Source organism: Oenanthe melanoleuca, chromosome 15, assembly GCF_029582105.1.
Source record: "Oenanthe melanoleuca isolate GR-GAL-2019-014 chromosome 15, OMel1.0, whole genome shotgun sequence".
In the NCBI taxonomy this organism is placed as follows: domain Eukaryota; kingdom Metazoa; phylum Chordata; class Aves; order Passeriformes; family Muscicapidae; genus Oenanthe; species Oenanthe melanoleuca.
The window spans coordinates 2,393,170-2,406,821 of record NC_079349.1 but is presented as its reverse complement, the minus strand read 5'-3'; the positions used below and the strand labels follow the sequence as shown (position 1 = coordinate 2,406,821).

The 13,652-nt window shown below is 50.6% G+C and overlaps 1 protein-coding gene across 7 annotated transcripts in view; it reads right to left on the bottom strand.

The window, feature by feature from the left end:
• Positions 1 to 13,652, bottom strand: part of PITPNM2 (phosphatidylinositol transfer protein membrane associated 2) — a 123,663-nt gene that overhangs the window by 4,708 nt on the left and 105,303 nt on the right. For 4 of the 7 annotated variants that reach the window (XM_056503869.1, XM_056503873.1, XM_056503872.1 and 1 more), the window contains 9 exons: positions 10,049 to 10,213; positions 8,165 to 8,368; positions 6,293 to 6,441; positions 3,687 to 3,803; positions 2,921 to 3,037; positions 2,422 to 2,570; positions 1,638 to 1,787; positions 1,376 to 1,559; positions 67 to 195 (listed from right to left, as the gene is read on the bottom strand). In XM_056503869.1, coding sequence (XP_056359844.1) covers positions 67 to 195; positions 1,376 to 1,559; positions 1,638 to 1,787; positions 2,422 to 2,570; positions 2,921 to 3,037; positions 3,687 to 3,803; positions 6,293 to 6,441; positions 8,165 to 8,368; positions 10,049 to 10,213 — 1,364 coding nt within the window. The remainder of the gene's footprint in view (positions 1 to 66; positions 196 to 1,375; positions 1,560 to 1,637; positions 1,788 to 2,421; positions 2,571 to 2,920; positions 3,038 to 3,686; positions 3,804 to 6,292; positions 6,442 to 8,164; positions 8,369 to 10,048; positions 10,214 to 13,652) is intronic. The other 3 variants (XM_056503874.1, XM_056503875.1, XM_056503876.1) reach the window with 2 other exon arrangements.

Sequence of the window (13,652 nt, the reverse complement as noted above, 5' to 3'; positions counted from 1 at the left end):
GACCAAACTCCCTCCCATGGGAGGCCCTTGGCAGCAGCTCCAGGGCTCAGCCAAGGTGGCTCCTACCTGACACTGGCTCTGCAGCTTCTTGGTGGGTCGGCCAACGATGTAGATGTGCGTGGGCGGGAGGCTGATGGAGCTGTACACGGAGATGTCCTTGGTGGATCCATACGCTGCGTGGATCCTCATGTGCAGCTGGGGGGACAGAAAGCAACACGGGCTCAGAACACATGGGCACCCCATGCTGCTCAGCAGGCTGGGCTTTGGGTTTTCCAGTAGCATTTGTGGGAATCTCAGGTCACTGGAACTAATGCAAGTTCCCAGCTGGATAATGAACCACCCAGGGAAGCAATAATTAACAGAGCTGGGGATGTTTACAGGCCATGACAAGAGGAGTGACAGCAATACAAGAGCAGATCTCCACTTGCTGATCCACAGCCTTCCCTTGAGGTCTGCAGGGGGCAAGGATGCTGCACACTTCCCTGCTGTCACCAAGGGAGAGGAGCTGCAAACCTGTGCAGGAATCATTAGCCAGGAATGTTCCCCTCCACAGCCAAGCTGCTGTTACCTGCTGGGCAAAGGGAGAAGGGACAGGCTGCTAAACCTGCTGCTTTTCAAGGATACCTCTGCCTCTACTTCAAGCAGAGAGAAGCTCCTGGACAACCCCTTCTGTAGTGGGCTGGAGTAGGGTAGGTTTGGACATTGGTGCCACCATACACTGACCAGCTTTGAGCCCAGAACCACAGGTAAGGGAGAGGAAAGAGAATTTCTGACCCTGGTTGCAAACTTGTGGAGGATAAGAGAGGAACTGAGGGCCAGATGCTCCCTCCACTGCCACTCGGGCAAAAAAGGTAGCCTAAGAAAGTTAAGGACAGGCATTTCCTGCTAATCAAGGCAGGGCAAGTCCTTGGGACACTGCCAGCTCCTTCACCTCCAGACACAAAAAACTTTGTTGTATCTGGAGCTTCTCTGAGGCTCTGGGTTGAGCAACATCAGGACCTCCCAAGGGTCAAACACCTGGAGTCTCCCAGCAAAGCCATTTCTGCAGCAGCTCCATTCCCTCTCAGTCCTGCTGTCTCCACCAAGGCAGCCAAAAAGCCAAGCAGGTGAAAATAGTGCATGTGTGGGGGAAGGGAGGCCCTACTGCCTCTGTTCCATTAGGGGTTTGAGGAGCAGTGATGAAGTGGAGCAGAGGCAACACAATTCAGCAGCATAGACAGTTTTGTAAAGCAATAAAAGGATGAAAATAAAATGAACAGATTAATCTTCCACTTCAGGTCACATTGCTGCCAAGAGACTGGTGCTGACAGTGGTGGTTGGACGAGGAGCAATCTAAACCCGTGCCACAATCCTATTCCAGCAGAGCCAGGCTTACATCAGTGATGAGGGACTTGAGGAAGTTGGCCTTGTGCCGCAGCGGGTCGTGAACGAGCCCGTCGCAGAAGGACACGATGCCGTGGGGGAAGTTGTGCTGTGCTAACCACGCCACCACCCTCTGCTTCTGCATGTCAGGGCGGCCCGTGACATAGATAATGAGGTAGCCGAGGTCTTGCCAGTGCCTGGAAGGAAAAGCCACGAGTCAGTGCATTGCAGAGCAAGGCCAGAGTCAGATCAGCTGCCCCAGGCCCTGCCCTGACCTCACAACGTCCACGGCCCCGGCGCGGACCTTGGGGTCGCTGCCCATGATGGACACGCTGGCTGCGAAGGAGCCGTCGATGCTGAACACCACAAACTCCGTCCCCTTGGGCAGCACCGTGATGTAGCTGTCAGCAAACGTGTGGTCACCCCTGAGGGAAGGGATGCAGGAGCTTAGAGACATCAAAATATCCAGAAGGCATCACCAGCATCTGAGGAGCACCACGAGCCCAAAGCAGCTCCCACATCTGACCAAAAGGCTCCAAGAGTGATGCCACCCTCAGTCAGAGCAGTAACAGGCACTGTGTGAGGGTCTCTCTGCTCAGGTGGGAACGGATTAGCACTCCCTGGCAGCAATGACTCAAAAGTTACCCCCAGAAAAACATTGCTGGGTTCACCACCAAGAAGATGCTCCCCTCCTCCCCCTCCCAGAGCCCAATACCAGCAAATGGAGCTGAGCTGGAGCCCCTGGGCTGTGAATCATCACAAGTCGAAAGTCCTGTCCCTCAAGGACAAGTTTATAGTCTTTAAAATATGCTCAGTCGTGCAGTTTTGCAGATGGCCATGAGGCTCTGTCACGCAGAAGACCTGCTCCTGCAGCAGGAGCTCAATGCTGGTGGGAGAATAGCCAGAATAAAATGTGGGTTTTTCCCCTCACAGCTGCAGAGTACGAATATCTTTGCCATTTGTTGCTGGCAAACCAGGGTCTGAACCCACCCAGCAACAGGAGGGTCCATGTTCTACAGCCATTGCTCTTTGCTCCCCCTGGCAGCCCCAGGCTCTCACCTGACCACCATCTTGACGGGGTAGACGCCGATGCCCAGGCGCCGCTCCTCGGGGATCACGTAGGAAATCCTGCCACTGCTGTTGCTGATCTCCGTGTCAAAGTACACCCACTCCCCCGACGGTGGCTGGGTCATGATGTGGATGTCCACCTGGGGACAGCAAGGCTGTGTCACCCCCAGCAGGACAGGCTGAGCACAGGCACATCCCCCCCGAGCCCCTTTGGGTGGCAGCAGGGCTGCTCCTGCTCCCACCCTCTGCACTTCACAGGTCTGAGCTGGGCAGCACCCAAACATCAGGGGCTGGAATAAAACCTGGCCTCAGTGGTGAGACCCCAGTGACAAATGCTGTTCCTGGTGGGAGGCACCCCCAAGTCTGAGCAGCAGAACCTGGCCAGGACACAAGGGCAGCAAGCCCCAACAGGGACAAGGCAGCACTGCCCAGCAATACCTCTGTCCCACAATTGTCACCACATGGTGACACACCCCAGCACACACAGTACCTTCTCTCCTGTGAGGGTGACCATGTCTAATGGACCATACATGAACCTCCCAGTTAAGGTCTGGGGCCCGTCTTCATTAGCAATGGTGTCATTGATCCTGTGGTTGGCTGTGACGTTCTGCACAAGGCAAGAGGGGAAGAGGAAAAAAAAATAAACAGTTTGCAGCAATGGATAACCTCACAGGGAAATGCCCAATATAACTGGACAAATTGGAGCGTGGGTTTCTCTGTGCCATTCCCCCCCTCCACTCCACCCTCAGCTCTGGGAAAGAATGTGACCTGTGGCAGAGGTGAGGCCCTGTGCCCTGAATTGATGGGTGGATTGGAGTGCTGGAGAGCCAATTTCCATAGCAGGTTGTACGTGCAACTCTGATACTCTCTATTAACTCTCACACTTTGGAATTAAGAGGAAATACATATGACTGCCAGAGAAATCTGCTGATGTTGTTTCAGTTCTAGCACAGAATTGCCCTCACAGAAACTGGAGACTTTACTGGGAGCAAAGGGCATTCACTGAACTGAGAACTGGCATTATTGGACTTTGAAAGATGTTCCATTCTGGAACATTCCCTGACCCCCAGCCAACGCTTCCAGTGTTTTACAGACTTAAGGCTAAGAGGAGACCTTGCTGACACACATCTTTAGGGTTGCTCTTTTACAAGCACCAGGTAGGATATAACCATTAAAACAACCCAGCATTGCAACACAACCCTCTGTCTGTGCCAGGCCCTCAGAACAGTTTGTGCAGCCCCAAACCCCCCCCTTACCCGGAGCTTCACATTCGTCCTCTTGCGGAGCCACTTCTCCCGGGGCTTGGAGGGGGTGAAGACAGACACCTCCTTCCCATCCAGCTCCAAAACACTTGAGTTCTCGTGTCTCATCACCTATGGGAGGACAGATCCCACCAAGGCATCAGCTCTCCCCTCCTGTGGCTGTTCTGCCTCTCCTGAGCCAGTGGTGAGGAAGGGCAATGCCTGGAGAGAGGCCCTGAGTTTGCTGCTGGATGTTTGGCTTGTCAGCTTGCAGGGCAAGTGGCCTTTTCTGCCCTGGCAAAGCTTGTGGCACTGACTTAATCCTGGCTGGGATGCACGTTTTTGGGATTGTCGGGAGGAACAAAACTGACTCAAACACAGCAGGATGAGCTCTGCACACAGATACCTGCTCTTCCTCCAGGGATTCATCAGTCCCTTCCTCCGGTCTGCAAGGGAACATGAGCCTTCCCCCATTCCACAGCAGATCCAGCACCAGCTGCTCTGACTGGCCACATGCTGACAGAGGCTGATCCTTCAGCTCATTTCTAATTCCTACTGAAATTCCCAACTTTTGTCTCGTGGCTTTTGCTCCTCTCACTGATCTGAGGCTGACGGAACTCCAGGACCTTGTGCTGGTGGGACATCACTGCCAAACATCCAGTTCTGTGGGGCAATTCCTGCCTGTCACCAGGGCATGGACAGGATGGGAGGCAGGAACATGGAGAGAGGAGGGTTAAATCCTACCAAGGTTGCTCTTAACCTCTACAATGGAAAAGGAAGAATAACACCCAAAGGCTGGGGGACACCTCAAAGACTCAGCACTGCAGGACTGGGAGGTGAGCTGGCACACAGAACTCCAAAACTGCCAGTAGTCCTTAGTGACCCAAAAATTAAGAAGCCTCCTAAATGTGGGCTCGTTTACAAGGTCCTGAACATATACTGTGAGGCCAGCAGCTCTCCAGCTGAGCCTGGCTGACACAGGCCAGCTCTCTTTGCAGAGCGGGTTTTTTCGGGAAATGGAAAAAGGACCCCAGGGAGGATGAGCTTGCTGGGGCAGGAGCTCATGGAAATCCAATGTAAACAAAATAACAAGTTTTACTGAAAATTATTTAAATCAGGAATGTATTTTGGGCTTATTTTAACAAGATTGAATCTTTGGAGACTAAAACTATTCAACAGCTTCTTTTTACATTTTGTCCAGAGACGACTTTCAAAAGCCATTAGAAACAAGTCCTTATTAGGGGAAGCAGTTGTGTGGTGCTGGTGAAGGACAGCAAGAAGACAAAAGATGAGAAAAACTCTGGTGTCAAGGCAAAGAGAAGTGAACAGAGACAGGCACTGGGCAAGGGAGTGCCAGATTACCCAGGCAGCCACCAGCAGGCTTAGAATGGATGGAGAGGTAGCTCCAGGTACTCAAGCCACAAGGTTTGAAACACCACACAGTGCTACAGACCAAGGTTTGGGCTGAAACCTGAGTAATTGGCTATTTCCCAAAAGGAAGATTTTGTGTATGAGACTGTCATACTGCTCTCCCCCTCATGCACAGTGAGAGTTCTCTCTTCTTTCCATCCCTGTTAGGCTGGGTTTGATGTGGGACCATCCAGGAGTGTGCAGGCAGAGCCTGGACACAGCCTGGGAAGAGAAAGGTCTCACTGGATTATCAGCACTGCCACCACTGTTTATTGTTCTCACACTATTTGGAAGATAACACCAAAAGAAAGTTTGCCAACAGAATCATAAATAACTGAGAGCTTCAGCAGAGGAGGCTGGAGGAGAACAGGGAGGGTTTAACAGCTGAGCTAACACAAAGCAAACCCAGCGCCGAAGTGGGCAACGCAAACCACAGAGTTGCTTCGAGTTTTGTTTTTCACAGCTCCATGCTCTAAGTGTCATTCCATGGGGAGTTCATGTTTTTTAAGGCAAATAACTCCCCCTCATCTCCAAGGAACTTAAGGAAAAGTATTTCTTTTAGGGAAAAGCACGTTTTAGACAGTAAATTTGAATTTTAGGCCGAATAAAGGTTGATAAAATCTGAGGTGTCAGACTCCAGACACCAACAATCCCCATTCTCCTGGCCCTAGAACTGCTTTGTGCTGCAGGAATAAATCCCAATGAGTTCCTAGAAAAGACAACAATAACTTAGAAAGGCAAAATGGAGACCTGCATTCTGCTTATCAATTCATGTTAAATTCATATAAAACTTCCCCTTTAGTATTATTGTATCTGGTGCTGGTTTTATTTGTCCTTTGTGAAGTTTCAGACTTGAGGCCTGACCTGGCACACACAGAGCACAGATCACTGCAAGAAACAAGTGCCACTGACCTTTGCCACTATGGGTCTGACAAGAAACCGCCCTGGCTCTCCATGAGCTCATCTGAAACCTGCTCTGATGACAAACCCAGCCTCAAACCAAGCACATCCATGAAGTTTGTATGTGTGCAGCTCTACCAACACCACAGGTGAGGGAAAAAAAAAAACAAGGGAAGAAAATGGATCCGCAGGGGCAAAGGGTATTTTTCACCTCTATGCATCAACAAGTCTTATGGAAGATACACTGGAAAAAACAAAGAGCCCTAAGCATTTTTCAAGCCAAGGGGGATCAGGGAGAGGGATGAGTGTACCTGTCTGAGCAGGAAGGACACAACGTCCGTGGACTCCCAGTAGCTGGCGTGGAAGAGGTGAGGCAGAGCCACGGTCGGGAACGCCGTCAGGGCGTCGGGGCAGTACAGCGCGTAGTCGATCCGTTTGGTTCCCCACCACTTGGCAGCAACTACAGAAGCAAAACACTCCTTCAGACAAAGAGGGTTAACAAAAGGGATTTCAGGGCTCTGGCTCCTTGCTCCAGTCTTGCCAGGAGGCTGCTCCCTGGCTGGTCCTGCTGCTCTGGGGGAGCCAAGCCAGGGCTCAGTGGTGGCTCACACCAAGGGAGGACACACGGCCAGCAGCAGTGAGCTCTCCCTTGTTGAAGCAGAGGAAGGCACTGGAGGGCAGGTTAATTGCTGTTAGTCCAGACCCAGGGAAGGGGCTCAAGGCTCCTGTGCAATGAGCCAGAGCATAAAGACAGCAGTGCATCTCCCAGGAGCTGTGGGAGGAAGGATGGGCATGCTCTGCCCGTCTCCAGCCCTGCTCCAACTCCTTCAGCTTCCACCAGGGAATTGCGTCCAGGTACTGGCCACACTAAAGAGGGCTGAATACTGGGAATCCACAGGATGCTAAAAGGCACCACAAGGCAGGGAATATGGCACGTGCTGATGGGACTGGTAAGTCCCCAAGTCCTTATTGGCCTCCTAGGCTACCACAGTACAGGTAACCGAGATGCAGCCCAGCCTCCCCAGGGACACAGCCTCTGTGCTGGACAAGACAAGTACCTGGGAGCACTGGGACTTCATTGCATGGGGGACTGAAAAATACACTGGACTTTGTGGGGGGCAGGGATACAAACAAAACAGACAAGTTTCTCCCTCAGGGAGCCAACAACTCACAATCAAGTGTCTGGTAGCCACCTTCACCCTGGGACACTCCCACACCTCCACTGCCCTGAACTCTGCCCATGCACACATCCTGCCCCAGTTCCTGGAAATGAGCAGGTCTCAGTCCAAAGCCTCAGACCCCAAAGCCATGGGCTGCTTTCCCAGCAGCAAGGATTCCTCAATGCCTGTGCACTCCAGCCCAGAAAAGCAGCCAAGGAAAGAAAAGATGGAGATCAAGAGAGCAGCAGAAGAATGTTGTTTGTGTTTGCATGCAGGATGCAAGCTGGGGCTTTGACAAGGGCTTCCTCAAGCTTGGTTTGTCTCTGTGACAATGCTCCCTTTTTAAGGACTTCCAGGAAAGCTGCCAGGTACAATCCAACACACCCCTCTGCGAAGGGAAATCTGGCTGGTGATGAGCACAGATGCTGAACTGAAAAGATGGATCCACCAGCTCCTTCCAGACACCTGCACAGAGTTCCCACCTCAGCAAATGCAGAGGGATGTGGATTCAGCACATCCCCATGCCCAGCCCTGGCTGTGCCAGGTCACCCTCATCCTGATAGTTCCTGCTTTTCTGAAGAGCCATGGGAAGGAGGAGCAAGGTTTGACAGATCAATGCGGCTTTTCCAGAGCTCACAGGCACCTCCTCCAGCCACTGCTGATTCCCTGCCTTCCAAACTGACAGCTCCTGGTCACGTCCCAACTTTCATTTCTCATGCAAGTCCCCAGCGTGGGTAATTTCAGATTCTTTGCAGGAAGCAGACAGGATTGACTCTTCCATGCTCAAAAAAGACAGTGGTGGAGGCAGAAGCGTTGTCCCCTCAGCTCTGCCCAGAAGAATTCCTGCTCCTGCCAAGTTGTTAGCGGTGTTACGATCGACCTTCAGGGCAAAGTGACAGAAATACTGGTTAAGATGCAATCAGAAGCTGCAAGTGCCTCAGTGAAAGCGCAGAGATTTGCTGTGAAGTTCTGTGACTACCAAATGAGAGAGGAGGCCGACAGGAGTGGATCTCTCCAGAATACCTGTCCTGATGTCCAGCTCTGGTATCCGAAGAGCACAGCCTGCAGCCCGGCTCCGTGGCCCTTGGAGCTTCCTTCCCTTGGCAGGGATTTCGTGTTTATGCTGCCTACGCCTCCTGAACGAGGTTTGGGTAGGGGATTTGTGAGGGAGGGCAAGTTGGGATAGAAGGCTAAACCCCCTACAATGATTAAGGTGGTGTTTGGTTTCTAAAAGGAAAAATAAAATATAAAAAAAAAGCAGAAATCACTTATTATTATGGTACACACTGATTTCATCCTTCACAAACTCACGGTACCGGGGGAGCTGCACCCCTAGGGAGGCTCCTGGAAGGGAGCTGTGGTTTTGCACTGTTCCTCTGACCTTCCTCCAGCTCTCCCTGGGGATAAGCAAGGATGACATCCAGCCCTCAGTGCCACTGCTCCACATTACCACCAACGAGGCTGAGAGCAAGAGCAGCGAAGGCCGAGCCAGAGCTCCGGGGACAATCAGAGTCAAGGGAAGATTCTTCCTCCCTGATCTCAGGAAGAGGGTTTGATGGCTTTGTGGAGGAATAAATTACACAAGCAGAAGCTGCACAAGGGAGGAGAGCATGGTGAAAGCAGAGGTGAGTGTTGTGTGACTCGACCCTGCTTGGGAAAAGATCTCTCTGTGGGACATCACCCAGCAAAAGCCCTCCCCATAAACCACCACTGTGTGCCAGCCCAGCAGCTCCCCGTGGGTGGGAGAGCAGCACCAAAACAAACACCTTCTCCCCCAGGAGCTGCTCCCAAGCTGACTCCTATTCAGCAGTGCTTGGCAAGATGTCAGGACAAGTAAAAGGACGCGCACGGATAAACTTTGAGCAAAAAAAAAAAAACCTCGTTTGTCAGAGAAGGAATTTTAGTCCTGCTTCTGAGTGCTGCCTCAAACAGGGCAGGAGATTACAGCAGCCCCTAAGCAGCACCCACAGACCTTCAACAACTCATACCTGCCTCCAGGAGCATTATTAACCTCAGCAATTAATTATGGAGTGAGTAATTCACAACCCGTGCCAGGAATGTATCTCTAAATTTTTAAGACCTTCTGGGAATAGAGTTTGGGCTGAAGATTTTCTTATATGCATGTTTTTTGTTTGGTTGGTTTTTTGGTGTTTTTTTTTTTTTCCCAGCCTTTTTTTGTTCTGAGTTACCAGAGGTTCATGAGGACACAGCATTCATCTCATACCTGAGCTGAAACAAAGAAGGGGCTGAGCCATTAATAAAGTCTGTTCTCCACTCAACAAAGTCTGTTCTTCTCCACTGTATTAGTTAGGAAGTTACACAGGTCTTGGGAAAAGCAATAAATAAAAAATTCCTTTTACTCCTCATTCAGCTCTGGGAAATGGGTCAGAACTGACTGGGAGCTATCCTGTGGGCTGCAGAAGAGCTGAATTTCTAATGCAAAGTAATAAATATTCTGTTCTGAACCAGCCTGTCCTTTCCTTTCAGCGTTACAGAGGGACTTACTCATCCCTGTTTTTGTGGGCCAGGTTTGAGGGATCTGCACCAAGGCACATCCTGCATTACCCATGTGGTATCAAGTACTGATCCTGACCAGTTGTGCATGACTTACCATGGCAGCACAGAAACCTCCCTCTGGATTAACCCTCACCACACACAGCAGCCAAATGCTGCTCAGAGGCAGCAATGATCATCTTTCCTTTAACAATTCATCACCAGCAGGGTCCAACATGCAGAGCACAGCTGGCCAGGCTGTTCTTGCAGGGATGTGGGTACACTCAGCACTGACCAGGTGAAGGCAGAACAATTCCAAGCTTTGGTTACGGACGGGAAGCACCCCCCGGACAGACGGACGGACAGATCTGCTCGGCCCGGAGCGTGCTCAGCCTCGGAGGGTGCAACACTTACTGTTGGCTATGTTGGAAGCTGTGTAACTGTCTGCCATTCCTGAGACCTGGCTGGCAATGCTGATCTCACTGGCTCTCCGGAAGCCCCTGAACTGAGGGGCTGAAATGGGGGTGGACAGGGACGCGTTTTCCATGAAGACGGCACCATGAGACTGAACAACATCTGCTACAAAGTTGAAACAGGGAAATCAAAATATTAGACCAACAGACAGAGGCTGGGCAAGATGAATTCGGGGGGGAGGAAGGAGGTAAACAAAGCTGGTGGGTGCAAAAACCTTTCAGAGCTGATTGGAATGAAACAGAAACACCCCACATTTCATTGGAGCTCTGTTTTGAAAAGAAAGCAAACAGCACAGCAGGCAGACATATGGCTGGAGGAGCAGTCTTTGATTGAGAAAAGCAAAGTAAGTAGCTCAAAAACCAGATCCAAAGAAAAACCCAGCAGACTTATTCAAGCAGCAATAACAAGCATGTGTCATACATACAGATGTGAATATACACAATTTTATATATTCACATCGAGACAAAATAACCAAGGTAAGGAAAACAACAACAACAAAAAAACCACCTTAGAAAGGGCTATTTGTTTTCTTGAGATATTTAAACTTAAATGAATATCTCCAAGATAGAAATATTATTAAAACAAAAAGCAAGAAAATATCTCCATGCCTGGCAGGGACTAAATTTGGAGTTGGATTTTACTGCTGAAGGATACAGCCAACAGTCATTAATCTGGAGAAAGGGTTACTGAAGGGAGTCTGGTGCTGAGCACTTCTACCTCCCATCAGAGTCAGAGATCAGGGAGCACTCAGCTCTGTGAAAACAGAGCTTTTTTGGTATAACATGCAGGTCTGGATTTTTAAATCCCAACCTGAGGTTTACTGAGTTAGGACAAACCCCTTAGTACATAAATACAGAAAGGAGGGTTTAAAATCGTGCTCACACAGGTCTTACACATGGATGGGAGGGAAAAGGACCTCAAATGCTCAGGGAGAGATGCTGAAAGTCACACTCCAATCTCTGCATTTCAGTTTTCTCTCTGTAACAGTGCCAAGAGCATCCACCCCTCTGCGGATGCTGAGGCTGAATTAAGTGGGATATCCCAAGCTCCTGCAGGGCAGAGGTTTGCAATGCCAACACCAGGTGCTCACAGCAGGCAGCACCAGGGTGGCAGTAACATGCAAAAGCAAAGCAATTCATTAGGGTTGCCCATCTCTGCTGCACTTGAGGAGCAGCACCTGAATTTGTTCCCAGATATCAGACAAGAGATATCACAAGGAATGTGAGAACATAACACCCACACATCAACATCCTCCACCTATTCCAGCCTGCTTAGTTATCCCCTGGATTTAATCCTGGCACACAGCTGACACAGGGAGTTGTTTTAGCAGCTGGTTTATTTGAATATCAATCTTTTTTTGCATGGGGTTAGTGATTTTCTCCCTCCCATCCCTCAGTTCGCAGCAGCAGCGTCTGTGCCCACACAAATCCTGCTGCAGCCGAGAGAGAGGGAATGTATGAAGCAGAAAATGTGTGGCTAAGTGTCAGTAAAAAAGTTCTGTTCTCTGCAGGGAAAATCAGGCCACAAGCTGCTCTGTGTAAAAGCTTTGTGGACTGTGAGATCTGAGCCTTAGCAGGAGCCTGACCTGACGATGAGCTGCACACACAGCCCACGTTGTGCCTGAAAGGCCATTAGCAGCATCACTTTCTCAGCACTTTCCCCCTCTTTCCACCTTGTCTCGAGCTGCTGGCTGTCAAGGCTGTGACCAGGATCCACGACCCAGCTGGTCCCACCAGGCCACTGCTGTTTTCTGACTGTACAATGCACCAGCATGAGCAAGAGGAGACAACCCAAGTGAAAAACAGGAGCTGCACTGAGCCCCACAAGGTCTCAAGGTTAAAGGGTGTCACTCCCTTTGCTAGGGGACCTGGAACAACCCTCTCTTTTCTGGTCACCTCTCCCTCTCCATTCTCCTGCCTGTGAGATCCTCCTGTGCTCCTGCTCTTGTGTCACCAAAGGGTGCCCCTACACAGGTGATGATCAACAGCTTCCCTGAACCTCCTCAGGTGCAAGGAGAGGTTTGGCTTTGTGTCAGGAAAAATGCCAGATTCAGGTTTAACCACCAGAGAAACCTGAACTTCTTCCTCTGCTTTAACCCAAAGCACCTTTGGCTTGAATTAGGAAGACAAGTTCAAGAGTGTTACAGGAGAAAAGGCTGGGCCCAACATGGCCTGGGGTGGTCACAGCTTTGACTCCATTATCCCACTTCACTTAGCTCTGCCTGAACTTCAACTCCTTTTTGAGAACCCAGAAAGGGAATAAAGGAAGAAACAGCAAGATTTTGGGCTTGCTCTTTTTTAGCCAATCTTCTTTTCCTGGGCTGACCAGGGACTTTGGAATATATTGAGTTTGCAGCAAAAGCACCCAACCTCAGCAGCCCTTCCAGCCCCATCCTGGTGTCAGCAGAGGAACAATTCCCACCGCTGTTAAAGCCTGAGGTGTTTCAGCATTACTGAACTGCTCAGTTCAGCACAGCCTGCCGTGGTGGCAGGAGCCTGCTCTGCAGGGGACAGGGTGCCACCCAACAGCAATGCTCTCCTGCTCCTGCCCACTCAGGCTGCTCTTGTGCCTCTCCCTTTCCCCAAGCTCCACACCCTCTGTCCCTGAGAAAAGACAGTTTCTAAGAAAAACGAAGGCCAGGAAAAGGCAGGGTGGGAAATGTGGAGAAAAACCTGTTTTATGCATTACAACCCACTCAAAAAAGCTTCCTCCACACCAAAGCTGCAGTGACAGCAACTTCCAAAGAAAATCCTGAGACCTGACTCGCAGAAAAAACCCACAAACCTAACAACATATTTCCTGAATTTGTGTATTCTCTGCATCATGTTTCTTGTGCAGCAATTTTGAAATCAAGGGGGCTTTCTTGGGGAGGGTGGTGACCAGGGTGGGATGTCACAGATGCTGCCATGCTGGCACAGACCGACCCCAGCACCTGCAGCCAGGTGTTCCTAAGGGGAGCCATGGGAAGCCTCCTGCACTCCAGAGATGCATCCCCAGCCCCAGCTCAGGTCCTGACAGCCACAGGGAGATTTTTCCAGAGTGAAGCCAGAAGGTCCAGCAGCAGCAAGACCTTTATCAAGATTAGCTGTTCCTCTGTCACTCAGTAAGGACAGAGGGGCCCTTGTTTGCTGCACTTCGTGCTGTGACTCAGGGCTGACTCAGGGCCACTGGACCAGAGTGAGGAAGAGGAGCCTGGCTGGAGCAGTGCCCTGAGTCCCTCCCAGCAAAGCACCTGCTGCTGCTGGAACCACATGGCACAGCCCATGCCAGGGCCCAAGGCTGAAATGCACTTCCAGTGCAATGGACCTGGGAAGCCAAATCACTTTTCTTTTCTTTTGGTCGACCTATGAATCTTTAATACTCATTTTGGTGCTGTGCTATTTCACTTTTGGACTCAATCATCAATGTTCTTATAAGGGAACAGCCCTGAGCCATCCTCTCAGGTAAGCCCTTGGGGTAATTGAATGACAGATTTTGATTTTTGTGCTATTTGGAGACTGAGCTATTGCACCAAAGCAGGAAATACTGAAAGCAATCAAAAATA